At 36.0% G+C, this 27630-nt stretch overlaps 1 protein-coding gene across 1 annotated transcript; it reads right to left on the bottom strand.

Moving 5' to 3' along the window:
• Positions 1 to 2259: 2259 nt before the first annotated feature.
• Positions 2260 to 3714, bottom strand: LOC131929039 (craniofacial development protein 2-like). Its single transcript, XM_059285223.1, has one exon. It carries the CDS (start codon positions 3712 to 3714, stop codon positions 2260 to 2262), a length of 1455 nt encoding a protein of 484 aa, XP_059141206.1.
• Positions 3715 to 27630: the final 23916 nt, after the last annotated feature.

Below are 27630 nucleotides of genomic sequence, written 5' to 3'. Positions count from 1 at the left end.
TTATTTCTATATAATTCAGTAACGAGCGTTTTATATTATTATCTACCACGTTTGGCTGGCGCCCAACCTGCCCTCACCAAGCCAAGCCTCTGTAAATATCATGAGATAATTATTATTTTAATCTACATCTTTTAATATGGAACATTTCATATAATTTTCTAATTTTAAAGTTGATTTAGTCATCACTCCATGACGCGTCGTTGTAAAACCAAATGTTGTTGCTTTCTTTGAGTTTACTATTAACACTTCCAGTGTCCGTTGCTAGTGGAGAGCGCAGTGTTTCAAAAAAAATAAATTTAATTACAATGGAGGAACTACTATACCTCCAGTGAAAAAAAACAAATCGACGACAGCAGTGATTGTTCTACAGTAACTAACACACACTGCTGCGTAGAGAATAAAATAAACAAAGGCGAGTATAAATGAGATTAAAGCATTTTAAAACTCAATTATTTCATGCCAGAAATGAGTTTGAGCCTATCTCTGTGTGGTTTGTTGTCTTATGGTTGATATATTTTACAATGATAAATATTAAATGGTTTGATTTAAAATTTAGTGAGACAGTGTTCTAATATATATATATATATATATATATATATATATATATATATATATATATATATATATATATATATATATATATATATATATATATATATTGAGGGGGGCGTTTTGATACGTATTGCCTGGGGCGCTAAATAACCTGGCGCCGGCACTGTATGTGCCAGACTGATTCTTAATCCCAGTTTATATATTTGGATTACCATTTGTCTGACCAACAAATTATATAATGTTATAAATATTTATTTTTTATTATGTTCCTCAGTTGCAGCAGATGTTTGAACTAGATGCTATTTTATACTTGGCTTATTCCACTGTAAAGTACTTGATGTTTTTATTTTCACGGTATAATTTGGAGAATTGTCCGAATCCAGTGATAAATAGATCCATCACTTCAAGCGACCTTGCTAACAAAAGGTATATCTAGTTAACCTTAAAATCTGACCTCTTAACATGGAAAGTAAGCGACCTTGCTAACAAAAGGTATATCTAGTTAACCTTAAAATCTGACCAGATAACATGGGAAGTAAGCGACATTGCTAACAAAAGGTATATCTAGTTAACCTTATAATCTGACCAGATAACATGGAAAGTAAGCGACCTTGCTAACAAAAGGTATATCTAGTTAACCTAAAGATCTGACCAGACAACATGGAAAGTAAGGGACCTTGCTAACAAAAGGTATATCTAGTTAACCTTAAAATCTGACCAGATAACATGGAAAGTAAGCGATCTTGCTAAAAAAAAGGTATATCTAGTTAACCTTAAAATCTGACCTGATAACATGGAAAGTAAGCGACCTTGCTAACAAAAGGTATATCTAGTTAACCTTAAAATATGACAAGATTACATGAAAGTAAGCGATCTGACCGATACCAAAAACCAGATTTTACTGGCTGTGTTTAATTTAAAGCAAGTCGTGTTAACATTTTTGTTTATGATGAAAATCATACCTGAATAGATTTAATTATATAAAAAAGACTAATCACGTGGTCTAATTTTAAGTTACCTGTATTTTTTTTTTATTTTACTTGTAAAAGTATACAATTTTAACAAATGAAATAACCGAATCATAATACAAAGGTTTATTTCTTCACCTAGGTAAATTCAAGTTTAAGTTAGCTTCCTTGTATTATGTTTAATATAATAAGTTTAAATTATTAATTGTACGTGTATTCTATATTGCTAATAGCCCCTAATTCAAATATACTGCAAGCATACCCTGCTTCCTTAATATATCTACGTGTATGATCCCAAAAACATACTTTTAGGAATGTCCCAGCAAAGGGATATAAAATTAGAAAAACGGAGATACAGGAAATAATATTAAACATTAGTCTTGTCACTGACTAACTTTAGTCTTGTTACTGACTAACTTTAGTCTTGTCAATGACTAATTTTAGTCTTGTCACTGACTAACTTTAGTCTTGTCACTGACTATCTTTAGTCTTGTCACTGAATAACGTTAGTCTCGTCACTGACTAAATTTAGTCTTGTCACTGACTAACTTTACTCTTGTCACTGACTAACTTTAGTCTTGTCAAAATATTAATTGAGTTTTGTCACTGACTAACTTTACTCATGTCACTGACTAACTTTAGTCGTGTATCTGACTAACTTTAGTCTTGGCACTGACTAACTTTAGTCGTGTCACTGACTAACTTTATTATGTTCACTTTGCTATCATAAATCTGTAGCCTATATGTCTTTCGATAAAACAACATTTGAACATAAGAAAACTGTTGGTCTGACTTCAAAAACTTCCAAAATCTGGTAGTTCCAGCCGACGTTGGTATTGGTTTTCCTCCCACTCAGAGCTCTGGTTGTTGCATAGAGCGTCTTGAGATCTCCCTTACTGGCAGCTGTTTCGGCCTGCTCTGCCATTTCATTTATAAACAATCTCTTGTCATTTCTTAGTTTCCTTTTAACCTCTTTAGCCTTTTCGTTATATCGAGCGGCTGCTGCTTGTTTTTGCTGCCGTGTTTTTGCTTGATTTAGTTCGCTCTTTAGGCTTTTTCTTTCTTCCACCTTCTGCCATGTATCATCTGTGATCCAGGGCTTCCTGTTTGGCGCTCTGCCTCCTAGAGCCTCTTCGCAGGCTTCAATAGTGGCTTGCTTAAATACTTCCCAGGTGTGTTCAACTGAATCAAGATCTTTCTCTTCTGTCTGTAGAGCTTCAAACCGATTCTTTAGGGTGACCTGAAAATTTGTCCTGTTGTCTTGCGTCTTAAGTTTACTTACATCAAATCTTCTTCGTGGATCAATTTCATGTTGCCTCTTCTTTGCCTTTAGCTTCATCTTCAGTTTAGCAACAACCAGGTGGTGGTCGGATCCTATGTCAGCTCCTCGCTTTGCTCTCACATCCTGCAGTGAGGCCCTCCAACGACGCCTTACCGCGACATGATCAATCTGGTTTTCGGTATGATGATCTGGTGATATCCAGGTGGCTTTATGACACCTTCGGTGGGTGAAAAGTGTACCGCCGATAGTAAGCTCATTTGAGGCACAAAAGTCTGCGAAGAGTTCACCATTTTCATTCATTTCCCCTAGGCCATTGGTTCCCATCTCCATTTCCCTGCCTCTGTTGTCTTTGCCTACTTTGGCATTTAAATCACCCATGAGGATCAGCATGTCGCGCTTGGGTACCTTATCGACCACCGACTGAAGCTCTTCGTAGAAACGGTCTTTTTCTTCCTCGTCTGCGTTGTTCGTAAGAGCGTAGCACATGATAATGGAGGTCTTTTGAAACCTGGATTCAAATCTAGCTTTAATTATTCGATCAGATACAGGTTCCCATTCCATCAGGCTTTTTGTTGCCTCCTTTGTCAATAGCAAGGCTACGCCTGCCTCTCGTGGGTCGTCCTCATTTTCTTTTCCCGAGTATAACAGTGTTTCTCCCGTCTGGAATTTTGTCTCTCCAAAGGTGTTCCATCTTGTTTCGCACAGGCCAAGCACTGTAAGATGATACTGTTGCATTTCTTTCACTGCCTGTGCACACTTCCCTGCTTCCCATAGCGTTCTGACGTTCCATGTTCCTATGAGGATAGGTTTCTTTTGCGACAGTAGTTTTGGGGCTGTGGATTTAGTTTTCCTCGGTTGAAGAAGGGGGGTCGGCTCTGTAGCTTCCTTGCGGATTTGGCTGCATTGCGTCATACTTCTCCTAAGTGGAGCCCTGATTCTCCCGAGGACTGGATTTGTTTCGGATTTGGCTTTGGTTTCTGTAACTGTCTTTTGTTTTATGTGGACGAGTAGTTAGCCCATCGCACAACCCCCAACCTGGAGGACCAGGGCACATCGTTTGGTCTGGCCCCTACCCACGCAGATCTGTCCGACTTGGTTAGACCTGCCAGGAGCACTAGGCTCCCGCCGGCATAGCTCTGGGGGTCGCTGGGGCACACAAGCCATCCCACCACTTCAAGGCGGTGTGCCATCAGGATGGATCCCTCATAATGGGAAAGAAATAAGAAATAAAAATTCAAACAAAAAAATTCCCCCTTCCCAAAGACATTTCTGGGACTGCCGACCGAAATAGACCTAGATGTAGTAATGTAGAAACAACGTGTAGGGAAGACCTCTAGATAACACTCTTTCATTACCAAATGTTTCACTCTCTAACCCTATACAACAACCAGGCTCAAATCACCAAAAATTTCATTCTCTTCAACCCTATACAACAACCAGGCTCAAATCACCAAATGTTTAACTCTCTTCAACCCTATACAACAACCAGGCTCAAATCACCAAATGTTTAACTCTCTTCAACCCTATACAACAACCAGGCTCAAATCACCAAATGTTTAACTCTCTTCAACCCTATACAACAACCAGGCTCAAATCACCAAATGTTTCACTCTCTTCAACCCTATACAAAAACCAGGCTCAAATCACCAAATGTTTAACTCTCTTCAACCCTATACAACAACCAGGCTCAAATCACCAAATGTTTCACTCTCATCAACCCTATACAACAACCATGCTCAAATCACAAATTTTTCACTCTCTTAAACCCTATACAACAACCAGGCTCAAATCACCAAATGTTTCACTCTCTTCAACCCTATACAACAACCAGGCTCAATTCACCAAATGTTTCACTCTCTTCAACCCTACACAACAACCAGGCTCAATTCACCAAATGTTTCACTCTCTTCAACCCTATACAACAACCAGGCTCAATTCACCAAATGTTTCACTCTCTTCAACCCTATACAACAACCAGGCTCAAATCACCAAATGTTTCACTCTCTTCAACCCTATACAACAACCAGGCTCAAATCACCAAATGTTTCACTCTCTTCAACCCTATACAACAACCAGGCTCAAATCACCAAATGTTTCACTCTCTTCAACCCTATACAACAACCAGGCTCAAATCACCAAATGTTTCACTCTCTTCAACCCTATACAACAACCAGGCTCAAATCACCAAATGTTTCACTCTCTTCAACCCTATACAACAACCAGGCTCAAATCACCAAATGTTTCACTCTCTTCAACCCTATACAACAACCAGGCTCAAATCACCAAATGTTTCACTCTCTTCAACCCTATACAACAACCAGGCTAAAATCACCAAATGTTTCACTCTCTTCAACCCTATACAACAACCAGGCTCAAATCACCAAGCCGGTTAGTGGCCGTTTGACGGCTAGGAAAGAGCAGATAACCCGACCCCCCACACCCTTCCCCTGCTCTGGGAGGATTAACAAACATTGACAACTACCTTCACAAGATCCCCCTTCCCCTGCCCACCCATAACACCAACAAAAAAAATGAACATTACAATGACTTTTCATGACCTTATAACACATAGTCGACGAAGGCGATACTGTCGCGAAGGGTAAAGGAAGGACTTAAGGACACAGGGTGTGAGAAACTCGAGTGATAGCTCAGATAAACTCGGGCTGAGCTACGGTGTTCGAACTACACTCATATACAGAGGACACGACCTTAGGGACCACGAGGCGACAACTGCTTGTATACACCAGGACGACAAATCGCTCACTGATTCAGTTGTTGATGTCAGTTAGGCGACTGATAATAGGGGATACCCTCATTAATCCACCCCCCCCCCACCCCAACTGTAGACGACAAGGCAGGGAACAAGCACACAACACACCAAGCCAAACGACGACCAAGACACTAGGTAGTCAAGGAAAACTGCAAATAGAACGCGACATATTTCATCAACAGTCTAGCAAAAGTTATAACCCGAACTGTTATAGATTAACATGCAACAGTGTTATATACAAATCGCCAACCGACTTCTAGTATCTTAAACCTACTTAATCGTGTTGTCATACCACTGCATTTATATTTCTCGTCCCCTAAAAGGGATTCAAAATTTTTAGAAGTTAATACATTTTAAAGAAGTGTTACCTATAAAACCCAAAACTAAATATTTAAGAAATATTATTACTTAATCATAATGTCTTTATTTTTTTAGAAACAATACAAATAAATACCAAATGTTATATTTTTACCATATGTAAAGTAAATTTTATGTTTACCACTATATTTCAATAAGTAATTTATTATCAGTATATGTGCACATTAAATCTAATTCCCTAGTTAAACAATGTGTGATTATATTTAATATACTTTTTATAACTTCCCTTTGATTTATTTTTAATACTAATGGGTGTTTGTTTTTATCTATATTACTATCTTTGTATATTATGCAAATAATTATGTTGGCTTATGATGTATACTTGTAGCCGAAGTTGATATACATTGATATACGTTGATATAATACTATTTTGTTTCGTCATTTAGGAGTCTGGATTGGATTGATGTTTGTGGAGGGTGGGGGGGGGGGGGGGGGGATGATTAAATAGGTTCGTCATGGGGGTGGTGTTCTGTTAGGTGTAGGTCAAGGCCGATTGTTTAAGGGCGAGTTTTAGGCCAGTTGTTGCATTTGTATACGTTAATGATGTCATGTTTTCAATAGTTTCTATACTGCCTTTTATGTTGCCGTGTTTCACATTTTCAGAGCATACTTGCGAGAGATGAATGTTTGTCGTCTTCATGTTGGTGTATTACTAACTTGTTACATATACACACATAGAGTATTCTCGATTGTATTGAGATTTATGGAGGTTGTTGGGCTGAGTATGTCCGATCTTGTCTCGCTTTGTGTATGAACTGCTTTCTAATTATTTTAGCTTATCGCCGGATTGAGGAACAAATATTGACACAACATAGACTTCGACAATAGTAGGTGTATTAATAGCAACAATGAAAGTAAGCGATCCAATTTGTAAAAAATACATTTACCTTATTGTTCCGTGTATGTGTATTATTTTTAGCGAACATTTTAAATTCTATGTAAGACATACCTCAAATTTGAGAATAAATTAAAACGTCCATTTATTTATTTTTTACATAATTTAGCAATATTTTCTTATTGAGTTTAACATTTTTATAAACATATATATTTACTTAGTTTGTTCATTTTTTGCAGCTGCATTTTAATTACCTCCCTTTTATCGTTTTAAATCAAGGCGAATATATAGGCAATGGTCTCTATGTCATGAAATCAAATACTCAGTTAGGTTTAATTTAAATAATTGTTCTTTTTTCAACCATACAAACCTATTGCACATATTATATTTGTGTCCAACCAAACTTAGTTCTAAAATATGACTTTGTGTCCATTACAGTGCCGTAACGAGGTCGGGTGTCACCCGGTGCGGCACTTAATGGTGTCACCCCCCAGAGGTGTAGAGACCCTTTCCGGGCACAACCTTTCAATTTTCGATTTGCACCCCCCCCCTCCCCGCTCAAAGTTTCGATTTGCACCTCTTACAAAACTATTTAACACTCGAATTAATCACATAATTAAGTTGAATTATCATTTTTCTCTGTATAATTTGCTATTTTTTTGCCTTGGTGTCACCCCCCCCTAAATTGAGTAAAGCGGTGCGGTGCGCATCCCCCCCCCTCTCTACGCCCCTGGTTACATCAACTCAACGTTGCAATATATATGCCTGAGGATAACGGTTTGGTTGAGAATCGTAATAAGCTATATTGTTAAACCATGTTTTCTTTTTTTTTTTTTTTTTTGGGGGGGGGGGAAGGGGTAAATAAATTAAATACATTCAGCTGAATAAAATATTTAAATAGTTATACACATAAGTATACGCATATTTACAAGTGTATATCAAATATATATATATATATATATATATATATATATATATATATATATTTATATATATATATATATATACATTTATATATATATATATTTTATATATATATATATATATATATATATATATATATATATATATATATATATATATATATATATATATATATATATATATATATATATATATATATATATATATATATATATATATATATATATATATATATTTATATATATATATATATATATATATATATATATATATATATATATATATATATATATATATATATATATATATATATATATATATATATATATACAAACTACTGTGTTCCGTGAAATGTATGAAAACATTGTGGTATGATATGAATTAGAAGAAGTACCATCATCTTCCATCAGCAGAGGCGTAGCTAAGGGAGGGCGGGGAGGGCGGCCGCCCCGGGCGCCAACCCTAGAGGGGGGGGGGCGCCAAAAAGGGTAGAACATAATTTTAAAAGCTTATTTTAAGCTGCAGTTTTGAATTATAAACAGTCAAAGTAAAGAAATGTAACTGCTGAGAGCCTTTGCATACTGATTGAACTGTTTTCTTCCTTGATTGTACAACTGTAAAACGTATATCCTTAAAAAATAGTGACCGGAAAAACCGCTTTCCAGCTTTCATAGATGCGGGAGGGGGGGGGGGCGCTTTTTTTCGAAGTCTAAAATCGGAAAAATATCACACCGAATTAAGGAATAAACAACCGATATCACTCAGAAAAGAAACCCATTGTACTAAAGCGTATTTTACGATTGTTTAACATAAAAAAAAGAGTCAGTGACGTTTAAAATCCGCTCTACCATTTTTGTCCAAGATGGTGGGGGCACTTTTTCACCAACAAAAACCGCAGGATTTGTACTGGATCGGTGACTAGATAACTCTTTTAACACTTAAAAGTGTTACCAAAAGTAGACCAAATAAGCTTGCACCTTCTACAAAATACAATCTAAAACAGTGGTTTTTAACTTTTTGGAGGCACCAGTTTCATATGCGCAATCACCGAACCCTTCTTAATAGTGTATCGTCCACACTGACAAAATCCGATCGTAAATCATATGAGTCGGCTGTGTGTCTTGACCTCCGCGGAAGCCCTGGACTGAATTACTGAACCTCTTGGGTTCGATGGAACCCACTGTTCTAGGCTCTTTTGATTTTCTTTTTTTTATTACATAGTAGATCCTCGCAACAGAAATTCAAATGAGATTATTTCATATATTCAAAGCTATTTATTTTTAATTATATATACCGTATGATATTTGTTTATGATTATATATATATAATCCTAAACACATATACTGTTGACATAAAAATGTTAGTTGCTCTTTAAAAACCGGGTAATGTTGAAAATTGTAACTTTTGGCTCTTTCAACTAAAAAGGTTGCCGACCCCTGGTGTATACCTTTCTTCAAAGATGGAGTACCTTTACCTTTACCTAAAACTGGAGTCCAAATTAAAAAAAAAACACGGTGATGCAATAAAATCGAAAGTACGCAATCTCTTATAAAACAACTACATATTAACAAAAGTTTAATTTCCATAACTTAAATACGCCTATAATTTATAATTTTTCATCAGCCAAAAATATAATTTGTATCTAGTTTCAAATAAAATTTAATTTATTTTATAAGACTTCTAATATTATTTTAAAGTTAAATTAATTAAACTCAGTTGTTGTTAGGTTTGCTCATTCTTTGTAAAATTACCTCCCATAACACTTTTTTTAATACCAAGGAATTTTTAGCCAACATTCCTGCGAAATAAAACTAACCCAGCTAAAACCAGGGGTGGAAATATCATGTCGTCATACATCTCAAAGCCAGATGGGCGGGGGGGGGGGGAATGGAGAGTCTGTTTTGGGGACCCAATTCCCACCAAAAAAAAATAAAAAATAAATGTTTATTTCATAAATACAGTTTTTCGTTTACCTAGATAGTAGTTTGGGAAAAAAAAATTAAAAAACAAAAAAAAAAACACGTTTACTCTAGCAGTTATTGTTCTACAGTAGACATCAGAAAGTTGTAAATCTACTACGGTCCCCGCATGTCACATGATGAAATACATGTAATCAGACATCAGAAAGTTGTAAATCTACTACGGTCCTCGCATGTCACGTGATGAAATACATGTAATCAGACATCAGAAAGTTGTAAATCTACTACGGTCCTCGCATGTCACATGATGAAATACATGTAATGAGACATCAGAAAGTTGTAAATCTACTACGGTCCCCGCATGTCACATGATGAAATACATGTAATCAGACATCAGAAAGTTGTAAATCTACTACGGTCCTCGCATGTCACATGATGAAATACATGTAATGAGACATCAGAAAGTTGTAAATCTACTACGGTCCTCGCATGTCACGTGATGAAATACATGTAATCAGACATCAGAAAGTTGTAAATCTACTACGGTCCCCGCATGTCACATGATGAAATACATGTAATCAGACATCAGAAAGTTGTAAATCTACTACGGTCCTCGCATGTCACATGATGAAATACATGTAATGAGACATCAGAAAGTTGTAAATCTACTACGGTCCTCGCATGTCACATGATGAAATACATGTAATCAGACAGCCATCGGGACAAAGGTCAGGCGTGCTAAAAATAATTACATGATCCGTGTTATGGAAAAAAAATGCTTTACGAACATTAAAAAAACACTTTTCAGGACCAAAATGAGATTTGAACATCACAGTGTCTGGTTTGTTGTATCAAGATGAATAAAATTTGCAATGCAATAGTTAAAATTACTAAATTAGAAAATAGATTATTGAAAATGTAGTGAAGCAGGCTACCTACTACAATTTTAATTAATTAGTATAACGACTCCGTGATTTAGTAATATAACCTATTATATCGCAATGTAGGCTATATCATGAGACAACAAATCACACACAAATGTGCTCTAATTTCAGCGATATAAAATGCTTTAAAAAGTTATGTTGGTGTTCAGGTGAAAATGGCGTCAGTTTAGAAGACTGTTCTAAACATATATTACAAATATATATATATATATATATATATATATATATATATATATATATATATATATATATATATATATATATATATATATATATATATAAATGATAAAAATAATGGTTCATATTTAGAATACTGATTAAACTTGACACATCGACACATTTAACAGTAGTAAAATATTACGTTTGATGAGTGTTTTGATGTGTCTTTTCAACAAAATATGAGTCCACCTGATCCGGTTGCTAGTAACCAGTGGCGTAGTAAGGGGGGTGCGGGGGCTGCAGACCGCACCGGGTGACACCATTTAGGGGGTTGACACCAAGGCAAAAATAAGCAAATTATATACAGAAAATCGATAGTTTAAATGATTAATTAGAGTAAATTAGATATTCTTTTATGAACACAGTGGACAAATCCAGACGCGGGTGGGGAGAGGGGGGGGGGGGGTGTGACACCATGACGCAAATCTGCTAATGGTAAAGAAAGCTTGCCACATCCAGCTGAATGTATAACCGAATATAGATACAAATCGTTAGTATTATCTGAGCACCGTTTAAAGCAATTACCGTGGGGTTGACTATGGGAATGGGGAGAGTTACATCAACTCAACGTTGCAATATATATGCCTGAGGAAAACGGTTTGGTTGAGAATCGTAATAAGGTATATGTTAAACCATGTTTGGGGGGGGGGGGGGGGGTAAATAAATTAAATACATTCTGCAGAAAAAAAAATTAAATCATTATACACATGCGTATACACATACTTGCAAGAGTTCAGACAAGATTTTGGAACAATATCGATGTTTTAAAAAAAAAATCAACTGCAATTTTGAGGGGGTTGTAGACTGAGGTGTGACGTCATTGTTGGCTTTTTGTAACAATGTGTGACGGAGGGGGGGGGGGGTAAAAATATAAAACAAAACGTGACGTCATTTATGGAAGACCCCTTACCATCCCCCATAGTGTTATATAAGAATATTAGCCTTGTTTTTTAATATGCAAATAACATGGTTAGATACATTTGTCCTATCAATATGCCTAGACTAGTTTTAATTATTTAATAAATATTTATTACATTTTGGCAGGTCAAATATTATTGTGTTTTAATGTTGCTGTAAAAATATAAATATAAATATAAAATATAAATTACAAACACAATACATATACAAACGTAGCGCATGATTTAAATGTAAGACCTATCTATGTTAACGATATTAATCAGATCTAGATGTAGTACCTCTCCATGTTATGGACATAAGGTCAGATTTTAGAATTAAGTTTTGCCTGGATACAAATATAATACGTGCAATAGGTTGGTATGGTTGACACAAGTACAATTATGTAAATTAAACTTAGCGGAATATTTTATTTCAGGACATAGAGACCTTTGGCTATATATTTGCCCCCATTTAAAACGATATAAGTCAAGTAATTTATAAATGCAGCTGGAAAAAATAAACAAACTGAGTAAATATATATGTTTATTAAAATGTTAAAATCAATAAGAAAATATTGCAGAATTATATAAAGGAAAAAATAATTGACGTTTTAATTCATTCTCAAATTTGAGTTATATCTTAAATAGAAATTAAAATGTTGGCCGAAATAAACCACATGCACAGAACAATTAGGTAAATGTATTTAGTACAAATTGGATCGCTTAATTTTAATGTTGCTATACTTACAATAACCTGTTGTTGTCTTTTATATTTTGTTATTATCTGTTCCTCAATCCGGCGATAAGCCTAAAATAACTAGAAAGCAGTTCATATCAGAAAGTGACAATCCAGGAACTACACAAAGCGAGACAAGAGCGGACATACTCATCCCCACCACCTCCATAAATCTCAATACAATCGAGAATACTCTGTGTATATGTAACAAGTAATACACCAACATGAAGACGACAAACATTCACCTCTCGCAAGTATGCTCTGAAAATGTTTAACACGGCAACATAAAAGGCAGTATAGAAACTATAGAAAACATCACATCATTAACGTATACAAATGCAACATATATACCGAAGTGTTTTTATTTTATCTCTACTAAAAACATAAATACATTGGGGGTACGTTTTAGTAATTAGTATAAACAAGATCACTTCACAAATGATATTTCCACATACCAAAATTTTTTTTTGGATCCCCAATGGAGATAAAATAATATAGAAAATAATCCAGGTCCTTACTGAACCACAAGCAAACAAGAAATCTACATTGACGCCGATAGCCAAATTCTTATGAACTGTAACATTTAAAACAGGCAAATCGGTTAGTCAAGGTTGCCCCTAACACCTATATTATACATCTTACTAGAACCCATAATAGAAAGTATCAGGCAATACGCGGACATTAAAGGACATACCGAACTCTACATACAAAATATCTAGGCATAGGCAGATGATATGCAAACGTATTAAAACGCCCCCACCCCCGAAGCAATTTTGTTCGGGCTCCAAAATGTGTCTATATATATATATATATATATATATATATATATATATATATATATATCTATATATCTAATATAATATAAGTAGGCTCCAAATTTTAAATTAAACTATTTAACCTATATCATTATAGGCTGAAACTCATTTAGTTTCTTATTGATATCCACCATGACGATACATTATTTATGGGTTAAGATGTATATTATGGGTAATTGGGGGAGGGGCATCCTTGTATAACTGATTTGCCTATTGTAAATGGTTTGGTTATGTTAATGTTCTTAAGAAGGTAGCCGCCTGACGTATGCGTAAATTATTTTTATTCATGTGTTAAAGTAATGACCTGAATTATTTTCTTTTTTTTATCCCGTGATAGGGATCCAAAATTTTCTATTTTTAAACTTTTTACTCATCCACAGTCACATGTAAGTGAACTTATATATACCAAATGATTAAACGTATTTATAATATTTATATGTCTTTAATATAGGTAAAATATAAAAAACGTGATTTTGACTAAAAAATGTTGTCCATATTAAACTAACTATTATTATTATCTTTAACAATCAATATATATTTTTAATGTATTAAATGCGATAGTTAAGCCTTGCGTTTGCTCAGTTTGTATATTGTTTTTTAAGTTTTATGTTAAAGTTATCTCCCTTACAAGACCTCGGAATATGATGGAGTACTGAGGTATAAAGCGATGAAAACTGTAAAAAATTCATATGATTTGTGTGCACCATTACAATACTTCTACACTCTGTATGCGAGAAAGTAAAACAAAAGTGGAAAGTTTCTCCAAAAAAAAACAACAAAAGAACAAAAAAGAAAACGAAAACACTCAAATACAGTTTGCTAGATAACCATGTTCTTGAATTGGGCAAATAACCAAATATATAGTTTATGGAATATGACAAATACTAAAGCAGACACATTCTCTAATGTATCTATTGCCCAGATGAAAACTTACCAAATCACATCTAAAATACTCATGTAAACATATAACAGGTAAAACGTTCAGCAGCCCTAATATAAATCATGTTGACTTACAGCGCAGTGATATAAACACACTATTTTAGGAATTGTCGGTTTCACAATTTAAACCAATAAATCAAAAGAAAAAAAAGTGTAAATAATGTGTTATTACTTTATTTTTAACCAAAACTTTGTACTGAAGAAGTGTATTGAATCTCATGTATTGTAATCCTAGTTGTCACTGATAATTTGGCAATTCAGGTCCTTATTTTTATCATTTGGTTTGTGAGTTCATTTTAACTATGGACGGGTAGTTCTTTTCGACGACTCAACCTTGCTGTTGTTTCTGTTGAAGGGGCGTCTCGGAGTTTGTATGAAATGGTCATGACAAGTTTGTGTGAACTTGTTACATTAAGTTAGTGTTAACTTCTCACATCGTATTGTTATCAAAATGACCCGATAATTTTTTGTGAGTTGTCAAGTACGTGTATCACCTTCTCCATTACTGTTGAACTCTCTCATGTTTGGATTGAATCAAATGTCTACAACGTATCAGCTGCTTGCTACTGTATAGCATGGAAGGTTAAAATATGGTTCACCAATTTAAACAAAGGCTAGGATTGAATTTTTCTTTTTACATAAACGAGGGTGAAATTTTGGATTTCACAACACTAATACCTTTGTATAAATATTAGCCTCCATATAAATTTAATAAGGGAGTTAATTTATAAATACACTTGCAAAAAAAGAACAAACTAAGGAAAAATATAAGTGTATTAAAAAATTGACATTAATAAAAAAAGTAAAAATATCTTACAAGAAAAAACAATTTTGATTTCAAATAGACAAAAACTTAAGTATGGCTTTAAAGCAAAATTTAAATTGATGCTAAATTAAAAAGTAAAATTACGCAAATGTATTTGTTTTATATAAGATATTTTTCGAAAACATTTGATAGTATGCTTGTTTTGAAAACCATTATACTATTTTCTTGTTTATTGGTCTTCACAACCACACAAAATGTGTTTAACAATCCCATTCCAAGCATGGGAAAGCAAAATTATCAAGCTTCAATAAGCTCTAACACAAGCAGTAATACCTCAAAACTTTTTACACCTTTGACTGATTTGACGGATTTAGAAAAAGAAGCATTTAATGCCAAAGCTTTTCAGATTGGAAAAATACCATTGCGTCCTCCTCCTCAAGAATTACTTAATTTGTAATTATTTTCTTATTTGCTTGAAATAAAAGTTCTTAAATAGATATATACAGGACTCAATATAATTCATTTTCAATTTATTCTTCATTAAGGAGCTCTGCTTAATATAAAGTAACATAATAGGCATTATTCACTTATAGAAAATTTACATTGCAAATTATAATTGGTCCTAATAACTTCTTCAACATTATATTGTACTGTACATAATCCTCTGATCCCAAATTTCAGCAAAATGAATGTACTTTTGGAAATCATGGGATAGGAAAATAAAGGACCAAAACATTATACTGTTTTTTTTTTAAACTCACATATAAGAAGCTCACTGAGACATATGAAAGACTACAAGTTACAACTAGATACTGAAATGCAAAATGGTATCAATTTTGGTGTATTAAATGCACAGATAATACTTAAATGTACACTGGCATGCTTTATATTTACATTATTTCTGTTACAATTCTTACAAAATCAACATTAAAATTTTGCATTTGACCATGTAAAAAAAAAAAAAAAAAAAAAAAAAAAAAAAAAAAAAATTGGTCTTCAATTTAAAATCAATTCCAAAAAAAAAAAAAAAAAAAAAAAAATTGATCTTCAATTCCGCAACACGCCTAAAACAGTTTTGACATTATCAAAGAGCGACCCGACAAGGTGTGTACTTGAGATACGAGTTATGGTGTGAGATATGTTTTGCTTCCAAATCCCAAAAGATAAAAAAACAAATGGTAGCTGCAGTGAGGTTAATGTAATTAGTAATAAAACAGATAGTATTAGTTACCTCACAAGTTAAAGACAGTTACAAGTACTATGGACGTTTCGACCCAAGGTCTTCGTCAGCACACAACAGTGTGATTACAGATTAGACAAATAAAGACAAACAGTAACACATTTTTTGACTTAGCTCGACAGTGAAAACACGTCTTGTCTGCTAGCCACGATATCCAAAAGAAAAGACGCGTGAGAAGGACGCTTGGACACCGTATAGGGGTGGGGTTGGGGGCGTGGTGTATGCGGGAGGGGGGGGGGGGGTTGTTAGGTGAAAGATATCTGTTCATTCAAGCCATCGGGTGCCCGTGTACCAAATTTAAGTATTAGTCGCGTTTCAGTGCTAAGGCGATTTTTAAAATTGTGGCAAAACCGAACGGCGGTTACACAAAAGTCCTTTTTTAAGTCATGCCCACTCTTGTTGAAGTGTTTGGCCACAGGAAGACCGTCTTCATTGTTGATTGATCGCAGGTGTTGGCTAACCCTGTCAGACAATCTTTTCCCCGTTTGTCCGATATAAAAGATGTTGCAGCGCCTGCACTGGATGACGTAAACTACGTTGCGGGACTCACAGTTGAAGTGATTTTTAATGTTGAGGGTTCCCTTCGGCAGCTGCAGTGATTCAACCTGAAGGGTGAAATGACAGGTATTGCATTTACGGGGACAAGGAGTGGTGCCAAAACCGGTGTTGGTAGTGGGTGGCAGGCGGCTGCGAACTAAAAGGTCTCTAAGGTTGAGTTCCCTTCTATACACAACCAAAGGATTCTGTTGAAATAAATGGCCTAAATGGGGGTCTGACTTGAGGATAGAATAATTTTTTATAATGATATTTTTAGCCAAAACTGAATGAGGATGGTAGGGTAAGATGAGTTTAGTTCTATCTGACTTTTGTTTTGGAAATTGTTGAAGGGAGGCTTGGTGGTCAACAGTTGTTATGCGGTGTAGTGCTGACTGGAGTATATGCTCCGGGTATGACCGGAGTCGGAAGAACTGTAGTAGCTCATGGGCCTTGATCCAAAAGTCGTCATCATCTTGACAAATACGTCGCAGTCTTAATAATTGTGAGAATGGTATAGAATTTTTGCAGGCCGGGGGGTGTGACGAAGAGTAAAAAAAAAAAAAAAATTCTATACCATGTGTGTTTGTTGTTTTTTTTTCACATTTTTATACCTTGTAAGTACTTTTTCCTTTTTTTTTTTATTTCTTGTGTGTGTTGTCAGGCCCCGTGTGGGCCTCACGCACAACTATGTCGGAAAAAATACATTTAACGGCTATTCTTGCCTAAGTTTGGCTTGGCAGGTCATGCGCCAAAAACTCCAGAAAGTTTCATAGAAGATGGTTTTTCTTTAGCTACACTCACAGCTGACGAACTAAAAAGAGAGCTATGTATGTTATGTAGCCTAGCTACAGCTGAATGTGAACGTCTGTATAACTACGGGACACTGCGTAAATGGTATGTCACCATTTGATCAAAGTAACTATATGAGGAAATGCACCTAAAGGAATTTCCCAGAGATTTGCCACCTGGGGTAACATCCAGATAACGGGTGCAGAAAATATCAATAACCCACAATAAATCTGGGCAAAGAGGCATGCTGAAATGGCTGCCTTCCAAGACAAGTGACGATGTTATAATGGCCATTCTGAAATCTATAAGCAGTCAGGACTCACCTGCCTAAGATGTGTGAGCAACAGTACAGGGCAATTTGGGCCATGGGATGCAAATGATAAAGAAGAAGTTAGGGAGCATCTAAGTAACAATAGAAGTTTCTTAAATCATTGTGACAGTTATGATATTGACAGATAAAGACTAAATGAAATACTTAGAGTAGCAAGGCGTAGAGAGGTAGAAGATGCCATTGGAGTAGATGACCAAACTAAAACACATCATACTACTGCAGCATCACAACAAGCTAACGAAAGTGAAACAGAACCCAACGTAGAGGCAGAAAACATATAGATTATAGACATTAGCGAAAAGAAATTCCATAGTAGCAGGGTCTCAAAAAGATTGGGATCAAGAATATTTGGAGGCAGTCGACAAAACAATAAATGATATTCTTCAAGATAACACCGGGAACGAACTTTCAGTTTGGCGCCGCCCACTATATACATATATATATTTCTTAGCATTAATATTAATGCATTATATATTACGGTCAAGTAATATATTGGATGCCTAATCTTCTTTGAACCCAAATTTAATTCAGCTCTACTTGTAAGCCAAAACCCCCATCAACTCACCATGCATGGAAAAACAAAATCTATTAAATCAACATTTAATTACACATTTGCATTTTAAGGTTTGAAAATAACACTGTAATTAGAGGTTGTGTATTATATCCATGTATAAGTAAACCATCTTCAATGAATTAAAGTAGGTTGTGTATTATATCCATGTATAAGTGAAACATCTTCAATGAATGAAAGGAGGCTACATGTCAGAGTAAGGTCTTTCTATTTTAAATTTGTATCAATCCTTACAAGCCGATGATGAAAACTTATGTTAAAACAAACATAGCAAAGCTAACTGACGCTTTAAATTGCATGTCTAAGGCACACACAAACAATGGATTCTAGATGTAAACATGTTTAAACAGAAGACTGTTCTAATGTTAATTTACTTGAAGGCTGATCGAGCGATGTTTGGCTTGAGACTGTCTAAATTAAAATTAATACTTTATTTATTGCTTTCCTGTACATTTGTTCCCAGTTAAGTGAGAGTTCCCAGTCTATGTTTTAGCTTTGCTTGAAATATTTCTTTTAACTCGATATCCGTGTATTTTGTGAAACAATATATGGATTTATTCCTAATTTGCCATACAGTCGATCTATAGGCCTAAATAGCTGTCGGTACTAGTCTGTTTTCGTCTTCTGTTCTTTGTCTAGTCGTGTTAATTAAATTAAGTGTGATTGCTTTATTTGTTGTGGCTGTTTGATTGGTGGTGTTTAATATTTTCGCAAGTGTTTGCTTTGCTTTCTGTACTAAGATACAATCTAAATAAATGTGTTTCTCAGTTTCTTGTACATTTTGTTTACACGTTTGAAATGTTATTTTAACAAGTATAAAGTACAACGACAATAAGCCTACAGGTCACCAACAATGAAAGTAAGCGATTAAATTTGTACTAAATACATTTACTTATTTTTCTGTGGATGTGTGTTTAATTTAGCGACAATTTGATTTTTTTGTTTATGACAATTTGAGAATTTGAAAATAAGTTTGAACGAAGATTTTTTTTTCTTTTATATAATTTAGCAATATTTTCTTATTTTAATAAACGTGTATATTTACTCCGTTTGTTCATTTTTTGCAGCTGCATTTATAAATTACCTCCCTTATATAGTTTTAATGAAGGCGAATATATACTATAGCCAAATGTCTTTATGTCGTGTAATCAAATATCAGTATTGTGTTTGTAATTTCTACTTTAATTTTTTTAAAGCAACATTAAATTAAATTAATACATTTAAATTAGTACTACCGATCAACGGAAACTAGTCAATATTTGATAGAAGGTAGATCTTTTACTTGCATGTGAAATTTCATTTATGATTCTGAAATAGTACTCAAGTTATAGGCTTTTGAAAAATTCAAAGTAAAACAAGTATTATTTCCGGTTATCGGAAATCACTCAAAAGTTGATACAGATCTACGATTTTGATAAAATACTTATATATGAAACTGCATCAACCTAGCTGTAACTGTAGGCCTACTCAAGTTATCATTTTTACAGACACACAGACAGACACACACACACATACACACAGACATACGGATAAGATTGCAACATTATGTTTTTTCCGTATCAGTAAGGCGTAAAACGTCAAGATTTGCAAAAGTCTAGATTTTTTTTTGCACGATTACAAGACTTTTTCTATACTTCGTATAAACGAGAAAGTAAAAAATTAACAAAAAAAAAAAACTTGCTTTAATAATGTTGATGAGAATACCGGATGGTGTGTGTACACTGGTAGGAGAATTGTTGTGCGATCATTAGCTATGTGTTAGTCGACGGACAAAAGTGTTATGATCATGAAGGAAAGGGCTGACTGAGAGAATGGGAAATGGTAGGAGGGAGGTCCCTGTGGACATGTCGAGGCAGTGGTGCGTGTCCTATTGGTTGTGTGTTTTGACGTTGTTGTGTTTAGCTAATGTAGTCGGCGGGGGGGGGGGGGGAGGTAACTGCTAGGGAAGCAAGAGCCTTCCATCATCATTCAATATGGGATGAGTTAATTGTATAAAATGAGAGTGCCTGCTATTGTTTAGGTTTTTAATTAAAAAAAAATAATAGTTATGAGTGTGTTAATAAGCATTGTTTGTACTCGATATTATTATGTCAATAAAACACCTTAAACAGAAAACAATAAAATGGTTTTCCAGTGTAAACCAAGCCATTGATTGCAACTTTCTACTAATATTATCTGCAATGAGCATAATGATCTATATAGTCAAGGTTTAGTTATTTTATTCATATGTATTACATTTCAGTATGACCAATATTACTGTGTTTTAATGTTGATATAACTAGTTTAAGATAAATTACAAACTCAATACTGATACAAGGGTAGCGCATATTTTAAATGTAGCACATGCCAATGTAATCGACAATAACGAGGTCAATATGTTGTACCTCTCCATATTTTTGGTTTACAATGCATATTCAGATTTCAAAGTCTTGGTTGGATACAAATATAATATGTTCAATAGGTTGGTAGGGTTGTAAAAAGGACAATTGGCTAAATTAAACCTAGCGGAATATTTTATTTCACAACGCTTAGGCCTTTGTATAAATACTTGCCTACATTTATATTTAACAAGGGAGTTAATTTACAAATCACGCTAATAATTAATTGTAGCTTCAAGGTTGCGTGATATTGAGTGATCATTAGCTCCCTAACCAATGCCCTCACCATCTGAAATCAAATTGTTTTTAGAAGTGCATAGGAAACAAGACCTTTTGGTATACTTAAAACGACATAGAGAGAGCATCATACCTAGAAGATATATTCGAACATCAACATAAGCTTAACCTGAAGCTTATGGGAAAAAGAAAGAATATTATAACTGTCCATGATAATCTCGGGGTATTTTTATCAAAGCTGCAAAATCGGCGAAGAAAATAAATCTTGGAAATATTGTAAATTTGGGAAACTTTGCAGTGTGGTAGATGAATCTTATTGTGAGATAATTAAAATTTTGAAAGAAACGATTTCTGGGCATCTTGAATCTCTTTAAAACGAACTGCATCGCTATTTCTCTGGGCTGAAAAAAGAAGAATTTGCATTTACGCATTACCCAATTCTCTTCTTCCCTTGTAGTTGCCCACATTTCCGATGAATTACAAGATGAATTCTTTGATTTGCAGAATGATTGCGATTAAGATGAAAAACTGCAGACACAATTTTGGCTTAGTATTCACCATTCATACCCAAACGTAAAATTGATTGACTTTTCGAGAATATATTTTCAACACTATTCTTCGATTAAAAACAAAATTAAGATAATTAAAATGATATAGGTTGGCGTTAAAAATAAAAAATTATAAACTAAACCACGAAGGTTTAGTTTATTATATGCAATTTTACTCATGCTATAAAAACAGTTATCAAGAGTAGTTCATATAGAAAGTCTACTAGAAAATCTTATTTTAGTGCTTATTAATTTTCACACTAATTTCGGCTTTTTAATTCTATGGTATTCGCGGGGTACTTACTTTTTATGAAAGGGGGTCGCCACTCGAAAAAGTTTGGGAACCACTGCTGTAGAGGATGATTGAACATGTATTGTGTCTTACGCGGATCTAGTTGTTAAAGTCGGATGAGATTGTAACATAACAGATTATACAACCACTTCAAATGTGTATGTTTATGATACACTGTAGCTTCATGGAAGGCGTGTAGCGAAAAATGAGTCTCAAACCGTTTTTTTTTTCTTTAAACAACAGGCCAATGGCTATAGCGATAACGAGAATAACGAGAATTATTTTTTTTGTTAATTATTGTCACTGACTAACTTTAGTCTTGTCACTGACTAACTTTAGTGTTGTCACTGACTAACTTTCCTTTTGTTACGTACTAACTTTAGTCTTGTCACGTACTAACTTTAGTCTTGTTACTGACTAACTTTAGTCTTGGCACTGACTAACTTTAATCTTGTTACTGACTAACATTAGTCTTTTTACTGACTAACTTTAGTCTTGTTACTGACTAACATTAGTCTTGTCACTGACTAACTTTCCTTTTGTCACTGACTAACTTTAGTTATTGACTAAATTTAGTCTTGTCACTGACTAACTTTAGTCTTGTTACTGACTAACTTTAGTCTTGTCACTGACTAACTTTAGTCTTGTCACTGACTAACTTTAATCTTGTCACTGAATAACTTGTGTCTTTTCTTTGACTAACTTTACTTTAGTCGTGCCACTGACTAACTTTATTTGTTTCACTTTGCTATTATAAATATGTATATGTCTTTTGATAAAACAACATTTGAACATAAAAAAACAAAACAAAAAAAACTGGTAGGTCCCATCGACGATAAAAATGGAATGTATCTCTTTGCTAATTTTCAACAATAAGGGCATATCATTAGCGTCGCTTGGTCGGGTTTCAGCACCTCAATGTGTGATCCGCACCCCTGCTCCCTAAATCAAATGAAAACAAACTATTGAACAATAAATAAAGAAAATAAAATAAAACATCACAAAGGGGATATTACCTTAAATTATTATTTTTTTGTTTTAAATCAATTAGTTTATGGAGACATTCAACAGTAGTAAAATATCACGTTTGTGTTATGTCTTATCAACAAAACGTGAATCCACCAGATCCGGTTCCTTGTAACACCAACTGTACTGGACATTGGAGCATCACTGGAACCACAGCTCGTGTCCTAAATATACCTTTTGTCGAGGCACTCGACTGTAGTGCAGGGGTCGGCAACCTGCGGCTCACGAGCCGCATGAGACCCTTTTGATGTCTCCAGCTCCTTGCATATATATTAATAGTTTTTAATTATTTCATTTTCAAAACTCATAAAAAATATTATACTTGTAACACATATGGTTAACAGCCAGGGGAGGGAAAAATATGAATTTTTTAATAGTTGCGGCCCCTGTGGGGTCGTGGCCCTGTTGACTTAGTTGTTTTTTTCATGCTCCTGTGAGCAATTTTACCTGTGTCCCATGTAATGTGACATTGGACTGTGGGTAGTTTCGTGCCTAGCCGTGTCACACACGCAAGCCTGCTGTCTGTGGACACGGTGACCAAGATGTAGACCTATTGAAGGTAGTGTAGTTATTTAAATTATGTTTGTTAAAATACTTATTTGCGTATTCCTGCTAGTGCTGCATGTGCACACTAGTTAGGGTGAGTATTAATATAAGTATTTATTTGTAGTACTACTTATTGGTACTTGTTGGCAGTACTGTGTACTGGCCGAAACATAATTTATTGTACTCGTGTATATTGTAGCCTACACGTGGTGCTGTCATGAATGTAACTTTGTATTTACATTTGTTTTAGGGCTACAGTTTTTTTTTGTTTTCTTGGTTTCTTGTTGCTTCAGTATTTTCTCTTTGAAATCGTCGTACTACTGTGTTGCATCGCCGTCATGGCTCGATGCTGTAAATAAGGCGAGTACTTGACAACAACTGTCGGTATCAGTGTGTACTTAATCTCAGGGTCAGCCCGTCTTAACCACAACGCCTCAGTTAGTAAAAGCATCCCCACTGAGTTAGGGTTACATTTGGCGCCCAACGTGGGGCTTGACCTTGGGAGGTAGGATGGAAAACAGTGATCCGACGTTGGAGAAGTTATCGCAGGAGTTGGCCTAACTGACGGCTAAGATGGCGGCGATACAGGCAGATGCGCAGCGGCCCGTGACGGTGGAGGCGTGTGCTCCAGCACACAACAGCAAGCTGAGCGTTTTCACCGGCCTTCCGGGAGGAGGGGAGGTGAGTTTCCCGGAATCGGAAACCCAAGTGCAATGTTTGCTGCGGAACACCAGCGTTCCGAACCCGTTGCCACGCGTCTTAGGCAGCCTGAGAGGGATTGCCTATGAGTGGGTGAAGCAAGCTGCGAGTCCAGAGAAAGTGCTATGCCTACTACAAAGCACTTTTGGCGACACCCGATGTGCCGAAGACAGGTATCTGCAGTTCAGCCGACTCACTCCACATTCAAGAGAGTCAGCGTCGGAATTTCTCTGCCGACTCTGGTCAGAGATGACGAAGCTAAACCAGCAGCGTATCTTTACTGAGGCCGATGCCCAGAAGAAAGTGTATCACACTTTCTGCAAGGGGGTTTCACCTCTTCTGGCGCTCGAACTTCGCGGCACATTTGTTTTCGCAGGGGAAGCCAGTCCGAAGGTGGAGGACGTCTTGAAAGCTGTTAAAAGTCTGGACGGGACAACTGAGTCCCCAGTCGTAGCCACGGCAGCAGCTAACAGGACTATCCAGGTCGACGCAGTAACGGCAGCTGTTCACCAAGAGACGACGCCGCTGATGCTCACGGAGGAACAACTCGACCGTCTGGCGGAGAAGGTGGCAGATATCCTAGCCCGGAAACAACAGCCCTCCAGAGGAGCTTGTTACGGGTGCAGGTCCACGAAGCACTTCGTCCGCGACTGTCCGAGAAAAGCAGCTAGGCAACGGGGTCAGAGCAGGGAAACGCCAGTCCATCAGCGTCGGTGAGTGGATGCTGATGCGTGTTCTGCCAAGCTCCCAGCCCAAGTTTACGCCACCGAGATCATCACAGTGTCGAGCAACTACAGCTCAGGTTACCTCGCCTAGCGGCAGGAGGTAGGGGTGTCGGGTGTTCCGCCGTGGAGGAGGGTTGCAGCCGGAGGGTGTGCGTGAGGAGGGTAGACAGCCACACTATGAATGTCAGTCTCAGCGCGAGCAAGATCGCCGCTTGGGAGACAGACATGACACAAGCAGAGGTCGGAGACGCCGCCGGAGGAGAGGCCGACGACGTGGTGGACGCCGTCGTGGTTGGCAGCGACCCGACTATGCTATGTCGAGTTCATTACCGACTGTGGCGGAGGGGGAGCGACGGAGAGAGATCATCCCAACCAGTGAGGCAGATGAAGGTGAGGAACTGACAATCAAGCTGGTGGTCCCAACTAGACTTCGGCCGGAGGCAACGCCTTTCGTGCCAGAGGTGGTCGCCGGGACGGACAAGACAAGGTGATGGTCAAGCCAGCCCCACATCTGGACGAGGTGAATGTGAGGGACGAGGCATCGGACGAGGATGACTCTTGGATCAACGCAGAACCACCAGCGGAGCTGCGGAGGTCAACCCGTCAACGACGACCCGTCGAGCGACTCAACCTGGCGCATCAAGTGGTGACCAGTACCTGCACTAGAGCCAGCACCGGTTTGCCGGGAATAATAAATTTGAGTTGAAAGGACTTAATGTCTGTCTACTACTGTACTGAATTTTTTTTAAGTACTATTATGTATGAGTTGTAAATGTAAATGTAAATGTGAATTCCATTGTACATTTAATTTGTGAGGGGGGCTGTGTAACACATATGGTTACCAGCCAGGGGAGGGAAAAATATGAAGTTTTAATTCATTGAGTTGCGGCCCCCGTGGGGTCGTGGACCTGTTGACTTAGTTGTTTTTTTCATGCTCCTGTGAGCGATTTTACCTGTGGGTAGTTTCGTGCCTAGCCGTGTCAGACACACTTTAAACAGTATAAAAACACTCATCAGAGAACAGTGACAACATGTGGAGTAGAGAGTACACGGACAGATGACAGCCGCTTGGGCACCAAGCCCAGTCCCAAAGCCGTGCTGTGGACAGCCGTGGCAACAGATCCTTACTTGCTACTGCCCACGTGCCGACATTTTCGAATAACGTTACATTTGGAATGTTATTTTATTCAGAAGGCATTTCCCTATCTGTCAGTAATCCTTAATTTGACGTGAGTGACGTTGTTTTTTTAGTTATTAGCTTCCTAGCGTTGAGCCGGGTACTGGACGGTGGTGTACGAATCTACCTTGCGGGGGGGGGGGGGGGGAAGGGGCAGATAAGCCTGGTGAGAACCAAAGGAAAGAAGCGACCGATACACGGTAATCAAAACCGATATCCAAGCCCGTTAGTCGCAGTTTGCCGTGTTGAGGCCTGATTGGTTAATGGCAGACACCTCCTGAACAGGTCGTGTCGATAAAAAAAGAAAAAAAAAAGTTAACAGCTTCTAAAGAGGATTGGAATAGCCCCATTTTTCTGGCGAAACGTGTATTTTTTAAATGAATAAATATTTTGTTCATAGTTAAAGCTTTTTATTTTAAATGACAAATCAACTTTATTTACCTAATCCTAATCAAAAACTAAAAAAATGAAATAAAAATGTTGCTCTTTAAAATCTGGTAAATTAAAAAAAAAAAAAGGTAGCCAACCCCTGCCGTAGTGACATCAATGCATTTTTTTTTAATCCGAAATCAAAATTTAACGTCGGGATCAGCAATTATATAAATAGTAAGTGAAATTACTTATAGCAGATTATGCTAATTTTTTTTCTGGTTATGTGTATTTAATACAACTAGCATTTACATCTTTTAAAACGAAATCAAAATATATTGTTATAATCAAATTGAAATATATTTACATTTAGAAGAAAAAAATAATATTTTATTATCTCTTAGTTAAACTTGCTATTAAAAAATGTCATTGCTTTTATTGTTGATCATTTTTTTGCAAATACATTTCTTAAGTAACTCCATTACCTTTAGTTTTAAATAGAAACGAATTTAAAGCCGAAAACCTCAATGTTGTTGCGAAATCACTTTAAGGTTTAGCTATATGTAATTTAATAAATCAATCTGGTTGTAGCGAATATTAACTTAGAAATATTTTCTCCGCTATAACTGGGAAACCGTTTATTTTATTTTATTTATTTATTGTTTGTAAATATTACGGTCCCGGTATCTTTTTAACAAATAGTGAAACCATCTTATTCGGTTCTATACCTTATCTCAAATTGTGCTGGGATTTTGAAGAAAAATATCTCTCGCACCACAGCCCGTTTCTCAAATATATCTTGTGTTGGAGGGCTCGTTTGTAGTTGCACCACACCACTGCCTTGTAATTTTTTTAGACTTGCCGCCGAATTGGAGAATTTTTTTTTCTTTTTTTTTTTTTTTTATTAGAGAAATTTTTTTTATTTACAACAAACTACGGTAGGACAAAAGTACCATTGAGAGTAAGCGATATAAAATATACCAAATACATTTAAGTAATTTTACTGTGTATGTATGTTTATTTCAGCTAAAATTTAACTTTTGCCTTAAGTAAAATCTCAGGTTTTAGTACTTTTTTATACGTCGTTTTGTTTTATTTTATAGCAAAAGACAGTGTTTTCTGTTTCAGTTAAATATAGGTATATATTTTCTCACTGTATATATTTTTAAAGTTGTATTTATACATTACCTCCCTTTTATAGTTTTAAATGGAGGCTAATATG

Source organism: Physella acuta, unplaced genomic scaffold (assembly GCF_028476545.2).
Source record: "Physella acuta isolate Inbredline_101_S28 unplaced genomic scaffold, ASM2847654v3 ptg001585l, whole genome shotgun sequence".
Lineage (NCBI taxonomy): Eukaryota > Metazoa > Mollusca > Gastropoda > Physidae > Physella > Physella acuta.
Note: the sequence above shows the minus strand (reverse complement) of the source record. Positions and strands in the feature narration are given on the sequence as shown.